The 12,824-nt window shown below is 41.8% G+C and overlaps 1 protein-coding gene across 1 annotated transcript in view; it reads left to right on the forward strand.

The window, feature by feature from the left end:
- The window catches only part of STAC (SH3 and cysteine rich domain), a 97,057-nt gene that overhangs the window by 63,757 nt on the left and 20,476 nt on the right, over positions 1–12,824 (forward strand). The window contains 2 exon segments of the mRNA XM_006097093.3: positions 7,968–8,032; positions 9,544–9,632. Of these exon segments, the coding sequence (XP_006097155.1) occupies positions 7,968–8,032; positions 9,544–9,632 (154 nt within the window).

Raw genomic sequence — 12,824 nt, forward strand, 5'->3', positions numbered from 1 at the left:
ACATCTGCGAAAGCACACAGCGAGGGTAAGGCTTCTTTTGCACCACGCGGGGAAAACTGCCCTTCAGGTCAATGCACACAGAGCCATTGGAGAGCCAAATTAAAGAGTGCGATGGCCAGGGGACCCTCACAACGAGCAGAGACACGGCAGGGCCATCCAGCCCAAGTCTGTCCAGCCCTACAGGTCCAGCAACTGAAATGGACAGCAACCCTAAGTCCTTCAGCATCTGGAGAACAAACTCACAAGAGACCGGGATATAAACCAGACGTGCCTGCATTTTCATGCTTCAGGTCTGGTTGGCTGCTCGGTCCCTGAGTCTGCCTTCTGCCTGCACCCCTTATCTGACACTTCTCAACAATGTCATGGTCTCCTCATCACTAACCACGCCGGACGTATTTGGTCCTTGATCCCTCCTTGCTCTGGAGACAGCCTGCTGGGCTTCGCGTGGTGATCACGTGGCTGTGAAGCAGTGACCCAGCCTCTCTCTGCCTCTATCGACTCATCTGTAAAGTGAGGATAATCCTATCACCAAACCCATTGGATATTTTCATCTTTAAATGAGATGATAAATGAAAATACCATGTATGGCCCAGCCTGTGTGGCTCAGGGGTTGAGCACTGACCTATGAACCAGGAGGTCATGGTTCAATTCCCAGTCAGGGCTCATGCCTGGGTTGCAGGCTCCATCCCCAGTAGGGAGCATGCAGTAGGCAGCCAATCAATGATTCTCATCATTGATGTTTCTATCTCCCTCTCCCTTCCTCTCTGAAATAAATTTCAAAAAAATTTTTTTGAAGAAAATACCATGTATGCATTGATGACTCTGGAACCTGGTTTCCAGCACTAGGCTTCCTTGCTGCCTCCAGACCCCTGCAGTCTACTGGCTATGGCCATCTGAATGCAGAATAGGCATTTTAAGTTAACACTGGACTCTTGATTGCTTTACCCACACACCCACACCAGCTCTTCCCAGGTTGCCTCTGCTCAGTAAATAGGAACTCTATTCTACTAGTTGATCAGGCCAAACCTTTGGGCATCAGCCTTGACTCCCCATTCTTCTAACACCTCCTATCTGATCTGTCAGCAGGTCTTATCTGCTGCTCTTCAAACTCTTGCCCAATATGTGCCCCCCACCTTGCCTCTCTGCCTCCATCATCCTGGTCCAGCTCTACTGAAGCTGTCATTCGCCCATTCCCTTAATAGTTATGGTCTTTATTTGTCCAGGGGTTTCTTTACTCCAAAAGTGGTCTTCATAGGATTTTATAATGTGAAGGAATCATCATTCATATAGGAATCATCAATATGAAGTAGGATTGCTATTAACTAAGTCATCACAAGGTCATAAAGTATCAGGGATGCAGCCTAGAGCCTCACTACTCCACGTGTGGCCCCTGAGCCAGCAGCCCGGGCAGCACTTGAGAGCCTGTTGGAAATGCAGAATCTCAGGCTATTCCAGATCATCTGCAGAATCAGAATTTTTTTTAATCCTCACTCAAGGATATTTTTCCATTGATTTTTTAGAGAGAGTGGAAGAGAGAGGGAAAGACAGAGAGAAATATCAATGTGAGAGAAACACATTGATTGGTTGCCTCCTGCACGTGCCCTGACCAGGACCTGGGCCGGGGAGGAGCCTGCAACTGAGGCATGTACCCTTGACTGGAATCAAACCCAGGAACCTTTGATCCACAGGCCGACGCTCTATCCACTGAGCCAAACCAGCTAGGACCAGAATCAGAATTTATATGTGAATCTCTGATATGAATCTTATTGAAGTTCAAGAAGCAGGATTAGAAATCATGGGACATCCCTCCCACCCCCCCTACACACAACACATCCTGTTACATAAAGAAACTAAGGCACTGAGTAACACACTCAAAGACTCAAAGTTGATTATTCGCCATCTCTTTTATGTGAAGGGCATTTTTACCGACTTATTCAAAGAAATCTGTTAAAGAAATTAGCAAGCAATAAACCTCTAAAAAGCTTTGGAGATCTATTAGCCATTCCTTTGATCAGCAGTAGCTTTCTTTACAATGCACCCTTGGAAGCAGGAGAGATTAGTTATGCAGCAGTTTGCTTCCGAACATTTTCTTTGATTTGATTTAATCCTCTGTCCATGCAGTTTGAGAAACAACATAGAGAAAACACCCTGCTTTCGGGGTCCCAGGTCTCACTAGTCCTCTCACCATCATGGCAAGGACAGTACTGGCTTTGCAGAAGCAGCGCCTGAGCTTCCAGTCACAAGCAGTTCCGCATTACATGTTTCCTTTACGTTCTAAAACATGCACAGTGCACACAGATATTACTTCTGCCAAGCCAGGCAGCATGTCAAATCCTGGAGAACTATTTTTTAAAATATAGTTTTAATGATTTCAGAGAGGAAGGGAGAGGGAGAGAGAGATACAAACATTAATCATGAGAGAGAATCATTGATTGATTGCCTCCTGCACGCCCCCTACTGGGGATCGAGCCCACAACCAGGGCATGTGCCCTGTCTGGGAATTGAACTGTGACCTCCTGGTTCATAGGTCGCCACTCAACCACTAAGCCACACCAGTCAGGCCTGGAGGAATATTTCCAAAGCCACCTTAGAAGAGGGTACAATTCATGCTCATTTCTTTACTGGTAAGAATGCAGTCTGCGTTTTCTTTAGAGAAGATCTTGGGCAGGTCTGAGCATTTCTGGTTGTTGTTTTCAACACTACGGCTGGATGCATTAGAAATGTAGACGGGAGAATTGTTGGTCTTCACCTTTGCTTTAACTGCCAGCGACGCCATGGGAAGCAAGGTAATGAGCAAAGGGAGAAGAAAAATCTAGGCTGCCTATTTCAGCATGAAATGCCAAATAATGATGTTACTGGCTGCCTTCAATAATTGCATTTCAGTCTAACTAGATGTGATCATAACTTTCCTGGAAAAGAAGCGGGGGCGGGGCGGGGGAGAACATAAGCAAGACAGATTCCTAGAACTATTCTTTTTAAAGGGTTGGGTGATCACATTCACTTGAGGATATTACAAAGCTGAATAGTACCTTGCGTTGCACTAAAGCAAAGAAATTCTGCCCAGGAAGAAAAATGGCAAGCTCGTGTTTGTAAAATTGATGCTTGCCTTTAGTATGCACTGGTTCTATATCTCAAATTTTGAGTTGTCACCAGAAAAGAAAAAAAAAAGGAAGCAAATCTTCTAATGGCTCTGTTGGCAGATGCCCCTGGTTCCGGTCCCCCTCCAGTGGACAATTCCCAAATTACAAATGCAAATATTACGGTGTGTTTTTGCAACACATAATTAGTGTCCAGATCATTTGCAATAACATGAATGGACCTACAGAGTATTATGCTGCGTGAAATAAATCAGACACAGAAAGACAAAGGCCATCGGATTTTACTTATATGTGGAATCTATAAAACACACAAAACAAAACAGAAACAAGCTCATAGATACAGAGAACAAATTGATGGTTGCCAAGGTGAAGGGATTAACAAAATAGCGGTTATAAAAACAGTCACAAGGATATAAAGTACAGCAGAGGGAATATAGTCAATAATATTGTAATAACTATCTATGGTGTCAGATGGGTGCTAGACTTAGCAGGTGATCATTTCAAAAGTTATATAAATGTCTAATCCCTGTGCTATACACCTGAAGTTACATAATATTATATGTCAACTGTAATTGGAAAAAAATTTTAATTTTAAGTTACTGTAGGCAAATATTAAGCAACAGAAAGATTATATAGCTATATTAATTGGGGGTAGACTTTAAGAACCCCCAAAAATGAAGCATCACTAGAGAATAGTATCATTACATCGTCAAGCGCACTTCACCAGAAGATATAAATTCTAAACTTCCATCCACCTAATGTGTAGCCTTTAAATTACAGAAACTCAAAGAGGAATTGATAGAACTATTAGGAAAATTGACATTCCCCTTCATAGTGAGGGATTTTAACACACCTTTCAATCATTGGCAAGTTGGATAGACAAAAAAATATAGTACAGACATAGAGGAAATGAGGACATATTTGACAATTCTAATTGACTTAAAAAGGACACTCCATCTAACAAATGGACAATTCAAATTCTTTTTAAGAACACTTGGAACAATTATAAAAATTGATCACCTGGTAGGCCACAAGCAAGCTTCATAAATTAATATTATATAGAACACATCTTTCTGACAACCAAAAAATCAATAGTCAAGAGATAAGTAGGAAAACCTATAATTTGAGAAATTAAAATAAACTTTTAAAAAGCTTGTGTATTAAAAAAGAAATGAAATATATTCCAATGAAAATTGGAATATATTTAAAACTAAGTAATAGGGAAAACACTACATATCAAAACTGTAGAATGCAGCTAAAGTTGTAACTATATACCTTTGAAACTATTCAATTAAAAAATAAGAAATGCTAAAAAGTAATCATCTAAGCATTATATTTAAGAAGTCAGAAAAAAGAAATAGAATAGAGCCCACGAAAGAAAGGCAAATAAAGATTCGAGCCAAAATGATTAAATGACAAAGATAGATCATAAATCCTTCAAGTGGTTCTTAAAAAATTAAATGCATAACATTTAACAATTTTAAGAATAAAATAGAGAGATAAAACAAAAGGCAATAATAAAAAGAATGAGTATAACAGATCAAAAGGAAAATAAAAGAATCTCATGGCCAACTTCATGCCAATACATTTTAAAACTATTTTTAAATAGGCAAATACCAAGAGAAATGCCATTGAGCAAAGTCTGACTCAGGAAGTAATAGAAGTAGAAACCTTGGATTTGCTTCTAATTATGATAGAAATGGAATCAATATTTCCAATGTTTGCACTATGAAAATACCAGGCCCAGTCAACTGTGTAAGTAAATGCTACCAAACATTTAAGGAAAAGAGAGTTTCCATGTTACATAAGCTCATTCTGGACAACAAGAAGTGGCAAGGAGGAAGGATAGCAGCATTGTCTAATTTAGATTATGAGGCTAATATGATTCTGACCTTAAAACCAACAAAGACAGTAGGAGAAAGAAGAATCACGGGCAAGTCTCCCTCTCGAATATGGAAGCAGAAATCTGAAACAAAATCTTAGTAAGCTGAATCCAATCGTGTATTTTGAAAAGACAATGCATAATTACCAAGCTGGACTTATTCCAGGGATGCAAATTTGGGTCAATGTTAGATAAGCCAATAATGTAACTGGCTGCATTATCAGGTTAAAGATAAAAATAATCATCTCATTAGAAAACACAGCAGTGAACATGGGCCTCACAGGACTGAAAAGCAAAAAGGAAAGACAGAATATGGAAAAGGAACAGAAGACAGTCCTTTGGGGATGTGACAAAACTAAAGATTCATTTTGCATCTATAACATCAGAAAATATTGCTAGGTGAAATAAATCATATCGAAAAGGATAAGAACCATATGACTGCACTCATATGTAGGCTATAAAACAGAAAGCAACAAACTCAGAGACACAGATGGTGGTAACCTGAGGGGAAGTGGGTGGGGGAGGATGAAGAAGGTAAAGAAGGTCAAATATATGGTGATTGAAGGAGACCAGACTTTGGATGGTGAGCACACAGTGCAATATACAGGTGATGTCGTATAGAAATGTGCAATTGAAACTTATATAATGTTATTAACCAATGTTACCCCAATAAATTTAATTTTAAAAATATGCCTGCCGAACCGGTTTGGCTCAGTGGATAGAGCGTCGGCCTGCGGACTCAAGGGTCCCAGGTTCGATTCCGGTCAAGGGCATGTACCTTGGTTGCGGGCACATCCCCACTGGAGGGTGTGCAGGAGGCAGCTGGTTGATCTCTCTCATCGATGTTTCTAACTCTCTATCCCTCTCCCTTCTTCTCTGTAAAAAATCAATAAAATATATTTTAAAAAAAAATATGCCTGCACCAGGGATATATTCTTTGAATACTTGTTCTGAATGAAATTAGCAATCAAATTATTTTTAATAAAATAAACTTAAAGCAGCAAACGTAAAAGTTGTATGATATATTTTTGGTAAATAGACCTGATTCTGAAAGGAATGGGTTTTATTTATTTATTTTTTATCCTCACCCGAGGATATTTTTCCCATTGATTTTTTAGAGAGTAGAAGGGAGGCAGGAGGGGGAAGAGAGAAAAACATAGATGTGAAAGAGACACGTTGATTGGTTGCCTCCCACACGTGCCCTGACAGCACCCCTACTGGGGCCAGAGCCTACAACCGAGGTACAGGCCCTTGACTGGAAATCGAACCCGAGACCCTCATTCCACAGGCCAACGCTCTAACCATTGAACAAAACTGGCCAGGGCAAGGAATGGGTTTTAAAAATCATTTTGGCACTGTTCAGTTCTGCTTGCAACAATATAGTTAAAAACACATTTGAGGTCACTTCAAGTGATTTTTAATGTAGTTCACAAAAGTGATACACATTTCAAACCAGCTACTTAAGGGATATTCAATAAAAAGCTAAAATAATGTGGAATTACCAAATTGTAAATGCCATCCAAGCTGTTCATTGCCTGTGCACCTTATGTACTTCCCCTTTTTAGCTCCAATCAAATCTAGGAGGATTCTCTTTGTGTGTTTTCATTCAATAATTTAATATTCTTTTAGAAGTTTCCAGTTTTCTACTTAGGGAATCAAATATTTACACCAAGATTTTAGGTCATCACATTTTATCACCTGGCCTCTACTCATTTTCAACTGCTGAGTGGCCAAATATGGAGGCAGACAAGGCCCATAGGTTTGGGCCTTCCTTTTCCACTTACCTACAGACCAGAGCTCCTCCGACGAGTGCATATTGGCCTCCTAGGGCTGATGGGATTGTGTCCACAGGCTCTGGAACGATAAATTGGAGAAGAGACGTTTGCTAAGCATCGGCACATTTACAGGGGCTCTTGTTCTGAAGCGTGTTCTCTACACCAGTTACTGAGTCCCTCTTAGGGACATGGAGATGCGCTGACTGAAGTAGGGGGTACAGCTTTGGGTGGCCTGTGTCTCTTCCTCTCCTGAGATTGCCTCAATAATCTGCAGGGAGACCAAAGGGAAGAATAAAGCAGCCATGTGTTACGTTTAAATGTGGAGTCTTCTCAACGGCAGGTAAATTTGGACACCGTAACTGTACTCTATAAACTTGGAAACATTCGCCACATTTGTGTTTAAGGAGGAGACACGCAGTGACAATAAGGCCATGCCGTTGTCACCAGGGTAGACTCGGCTCCTGGTACGGGCCATGGCAGAGCCCTCACAGCCACCAGAGGCCTCCCACAGCTGTGCAACGGACAGCGGAAACTCCTGCCCATTGTCAGAGCCTTGTTCTGATCAAAGGCCACCAAGTGGCTGCTGAAACGCAAAAGGAAGAGAATTCTGCAGCCCAAGAGCAAACCAAATGAGAAACCACACTTTTATTCTTTAATCCGAATAATTGCCTCAGTGCACTGACAATAAGAGATCCAGGAACTATTTTGAAATTTAAAACTAACACTTTAATCTGAAAAATAGAATATAGATAACATTAACAAACTAGAAACAAGATATTGACAATAGATGAGGAAAACCCGGTATTTAGAAAAGGTAATTCGGATACAGTTAAATCGGGCCCTCCATCACCCTCCATCCCATAACGAGTGATTGGATACATGTAACAGAGATGCAGGGCGCGGTTTCTGTTCATGAGAAGAGCACTATCCAGGGAGACCCAGTTGTAAACACTCAACTGCCAGGCAAGCGAGAGGATGTGCCAGCTGGAGGCGTGTGCAAGGGTGTGAGCGCGCAGAGCAGGCGGTGCAGAACCCGCACAGGGAGCCAGGGAGGCGTCCCACAGACAACAGGCAAGCTGGGCCACCGAGAACAAGGAAAAGGCAGAAGTGAAATAGACTCTGTGACAGGAATTAAGAAACCAAGTTTTCAATCATGTTTCCAAAACACAGTGACTGGATCCATAAAACTCCTGCTTCCCTTTGTCTCCTCAGTGTTTACGTATCCAGAAAATGGCACTGACGACCTCAGAGACCAAGCGAAGAACTTAAACCACCAGGTATTTATGGGCGTCGCAAAGGCAGTGTTTGTTTCCACATATGTGTTACACACAAGTAGATAGAGACTCTCTCGTGTGTAAATTATACAGTTACATAATATAGCGGCTGTATTTTATAGTACATAAGTATATAGTTATTATATTTTTATGTTCATTTGTATATAATTAGCATAGAATCCATAGAATAGAATAAATTGATGGAATCAATAGAATAAAATAAAAGATACTTGAGCTTTGGATAGCAGAGTGAATCAAATAAAAAAGGTATAGTTGTGTGCAACCTTTGTTAGTTTTATAGATGGCATATGTTTATTACATAATGTATTTACATATAGTGTAGAATTATATATTATACATATGTGTATATATTACAGTTATGTTATATATTATATAATTTTTAATTTATTATATGTATTATAAAGTGTAAGCATTGATATAGCATTCATATCTAATTGGTTAATAATAGTAGCTAATATTTATATAACACAATACTCTTTATAGTCTACAAATCGGGGACAACAATAAAATCCACCTCACAGGGCTGTTGTGAGGATCCAGTGTGCTCATGCATGTACCGCACTGCCTGGCACACGGTACGCTATCAAAACAGTAGTTCTTATCATCATTATTGCAAGGCTTCACGGCCAGTAGATGGTGATCCCATGACATAACCAAAATCTGCCTGATGGCAGAATCTGTGCTGTCTTCACAGAATGAATGAACTAATTGCCCTGTGTATACACCTGGTCCCCTTGGATACTTGAGACACCAAAGAAGAAGTCAGTTTTATGGATCACTTCGCAAATTATATAAATGTCTAACTACTATGCTGTACACCTGAAACTAATATAATATTGAATGTTAACTGTAATTGAAAAATAATTGTTTTTTAAAAAACTGAAGTTTAGGAAGTGAAAGTTTTGTTACTCCTATTCACATGTCCATCTTTCTATAGAGAGGATATTTTCACTCCTGGGGCCAATCCTGTATCACTTTTCATGAACAACCATATAAAAAATAGTATTTGGAGAAAATTATAGTATATCTCTTTTTTAAATGTTTTTATTAATTTGTAGAGAGAAACGGAGGGAGAGGAAGAGAGAGAGAGAAACATCGATGAGAGAGACACATCATGGATCAGCTGCCACCTGCACAACCCTTACTGGGGATCGAGCCCGCAACCCAGGCATGTGCCCAGACTGGGAATTGAACCAGTGACCTCTTGGTTCAACCACATAGCCACACCAGCCGGGCAAAAATTACAGTATTTCTGACAAAGATCTCCACATAATTGTTTTCAAATGGTTTGCAATAAAAGCAATCTCAGCTAAGAAATTTTAAAAAATAAACCAATGGTTGAAACAGTCTCTAATAACGTTTAGCTATTTTAACCCTTAAGAGCCATACACTGAATTACTTTGCATTCACTTCACCATTGCCTTTTTTTCCCCCTTGCTTCTCTCCATTTCTTCCTCCTTCCTTCCCTAATTTGTCTTCATTTCCTCTTTCAGGGACCTCTTTCCAAAGACGCATTACAGATGAACACCTATGTTGCCTTGTACAAATTTGTACCACAGGAGAATGAAGATTTGGAAATGAGGTAAAAGCATTTTTTTACAGAAAAGAAAAAAGCAAGAGTGAAAGAAAGAATGAATAATTCAATTTGTGTTACCTCCGGGATATTTAGGGCAATTCTCAAACTTTAGTGTGCATGCATCCTGCAGGGCTGGTTCGCTGGGATTGCTGGGCCAGTCCCTGCAGCTTCTGAGTCAGCTGGTCGGGGGCGGGGCTTGAGAATTTGTATTTCTAACTGGTCTGCCAGTGACTACACTGCTGCTGACCCAAGGCCACACCTCAAAAAGCACGGTTTTAGCACCCTGCCAACAGAACTGCTCATGGGAGTTTTCATGAAAGTTGCACATAAGATGCACTTGTCATCCTGTGGAGTCCAGGGAATCAAAAAACTATATTTCATCCCCAAATTAGCATTGATTGAAGAATCAAACTAAAGCCATTTCTTTCTCCTGCTGGAGACTGGCACCTCTGCCTGGCTCACAAGGATCCATCCCACTTACGGTAACTGACACCTGGGGACGGTAAGGTGAGCTTTGGGAATCTTTCTCTTGACCACAGTTTTTGTTCCTCGCGTTTCAGTGTAGAGTCAGTCCTCTGCTCACATCCTGTTTATTGTGTGACCTGAAGCACTTTATAAACAGCTTAGGTATCTATAATAATAAAAGCATAATATGCTAATTAGACTGGACATCCTTCCGGACGACCTTCCAGACAAAGCTGGGGCTGTGAGGGCCAAGCCCCTTGCACGAATTTCGTGCATCAGGCCTCTAGTAAAAGAATAAGAATGACCTATTCCTCCTACAGTACCTGTGAGGGTGAAATGAGTAGTGCATAAGGCATATAGCATGGTGCCCCGTCATTGCGGACACTCAGTAACTGGTAGTTATTCCAATTTGTATAATATGGTGTGTTCACTGGCCTGTCTCCAAGGAAAGGTTTGGTTCCCCTCCTCCACTCATGGCCTGAAAACGTAAGTAGTCTGGGGAGAAGGCTTTGGTGTTTCCCAATCCCAGAGCAGGGGAGAAAGGGCTGTTTTTCTCGTCTAATGGGCCCTTGCACATTGGTTCTTTCCAAGTCCAAAGAGAATGGAGAGATGTTAACACTAAAATCTACTAAAATGTCAGTCTTAGTGAAATCGCCTCCATTTGGGGTGGACTCCCCTTGCCTGAATGCCATGCAGACCAAGTCCCAGTCATGTCATTCCCCTTAAATGGCATCCAGAGGGACCTGTCCCTCCGCCCTGGGCTATGTGGGCTTCTCTCCGTCCTCAGGCTTGTGCCACGTCCCAGGAATAGTCCATGTGCGCTTGCCTGAATGTGGTTTCCCACTTCAGTGGAATCAGCCGCTCCTCTTCCTCTTCCCCAGAGCCCCTCAAAAGGACAGGGCTGCCAACAAGGCTCCAGTTAGACCCTGCATCCCTGGTTCCACAGGCCATTGGGTCAAGTCCAGCAGCCCTCAGGGCGCAGCATTCAGCGAGACTCCACAGCAGATGGGTGTATCCTGCCGGAGTCTGGTACCTCCTGGCTCACACGGAGGTCAGCTGTGTTCAGTGTGTGCCCTGGTCTGCTCCCAGTCATTCTTGGGTCTTTGCAGAGCACAGTTCAGAGCCTGGAACTCGGCTCCTTAGATTCCTGCAGACGTTTAGGCTCTGAGTTTTCTCCACCGTTGGGTAGGAATTGCCACACTGACGTCACTGGCAGGAGCTGTGAACACTACCTGGACTGTCTGGCATCGGTGCAGGAGGAGAGATGGCATTTGTCAAGTGCAGGCCTATCCTAGTGGGGATATAACAAGCCCCGAAGGTTAGAGCCCCCCTAGGATTCACCACTGGGGTGGTACCTGCCCTTCAGCAAATGGTCCCCAATGGACTACCTGCTGATGAAGACACGGATGACATATATTTACTTTGCAATAAATACAGTATATTTTGTTCTTCTTGAGATTGTCATTTGGGGTATCTAAAATTTTAAATTTAACAACTTCTTATTGTGCGGGTCCCACCGTTTTATATTAGAAAATTGTCTGAAGCCATCAGATGAAAAAAACAACAACACAATTCCTGATAAATATAGAATGTTACTGAGGAATGTCATCTAGCTGCCTGTTGGTGGTCAGGCAGTTGCTGATGTGACATGTCATAACTTTTCGTGCTTAGTTTAGTGGGTTGCAGGCCTTTCACAGCCAGATTGTCTGGTCATGAATCAAACGTTTACAGTCCTCTTCGAGGCACACAGGACTGTTCGTTCCCAGGAGGGGAATGTCTGCATTATACCGACTACAAGAATAAAGGGATAAGTCAGACCTCCTTTTTTTAATATTTTGCCAAGAGATTCTAAGTTCCCATTTTAAAAGCCAGGTGCTTGATTTAGAATGGGGAAGGCAATGCTTTGGGGATTTCATATAATTCCGTGAATGAACTGGAGCTTTGTGAATTATTGCTTTCTCCTTAAACCATAAAGGAGAAAAACAAGTTCTGTTTAACAAAATAACCATTCGCATCCACCTGCATTCTGATCCAGGGGAGCATGCTGGGTATTGTCCTCAGGAAAGAGAACAAAATAAGCGAAAATAAAGGAACAATAGGAGTGTGAGCTTGACGGCAAAGAAGGCCCAATAGTCATATAGATCAGAACAGTCATAGATCACTTCCGCAAGCATTTGTCCTATGCCTGCTCAATAGTAAGGAAAGCCTTTTCTGCCAACAGCTAGCAGTCCAGATCTCCCTACTGACTTCCAGTTGCACAGCCTTACCTGCCTATCCTGGGAGTGGATGGCAATAACAGGTCCTCCTTCCCTCCCACAAACCTGCTCCTTAGGGTGAATGACATCACCATCTGCCCAAGGCTTCCAGCCACCAGAGACCTCTCTTTACCCGCATTCAGTTGAGTACACTGTTTCTTCTCTGTTCTCTCCTTCCTGGGGCGACTGAGTATTTAATGAGATAATTTAAAATAAAAGCTAGGATTTCACTCCCAGTACAAAGCAAGGTGCGCACTATATTTTAGATGCCTTATGTTCATAATTTGCATCTTTTCACAATAGGTTTCATTTCCTAGTTTTCTGAACAACCTCATTAACACAACCCTAACACCGTCAAAGACTCTGTCTGGCTATTGAGCACATCCCGTGAGACTTTATCTCACTGGCCCCGTGATAAGGAGGCTGTGATACCCTGTCCCTCATCTTCTGAGCAGGTTTTGCAGTTGCTGGTGTGACA

The sequence above is a fragment of the Myotis lucifugus genome, unplaced genomic scaffold, assembly GCF_000147115.1.
Source record: "Myotis lucifugus unplaced genomic scaffold, Myoluc2.0 scaffold_195, whole genome shotgun sequence".
NCBI lineage: Eukaryota > Metazoa > Chordata > Mammalia > Chiroptera > Vespertilionidae > Myotis > Myotis lucifugus.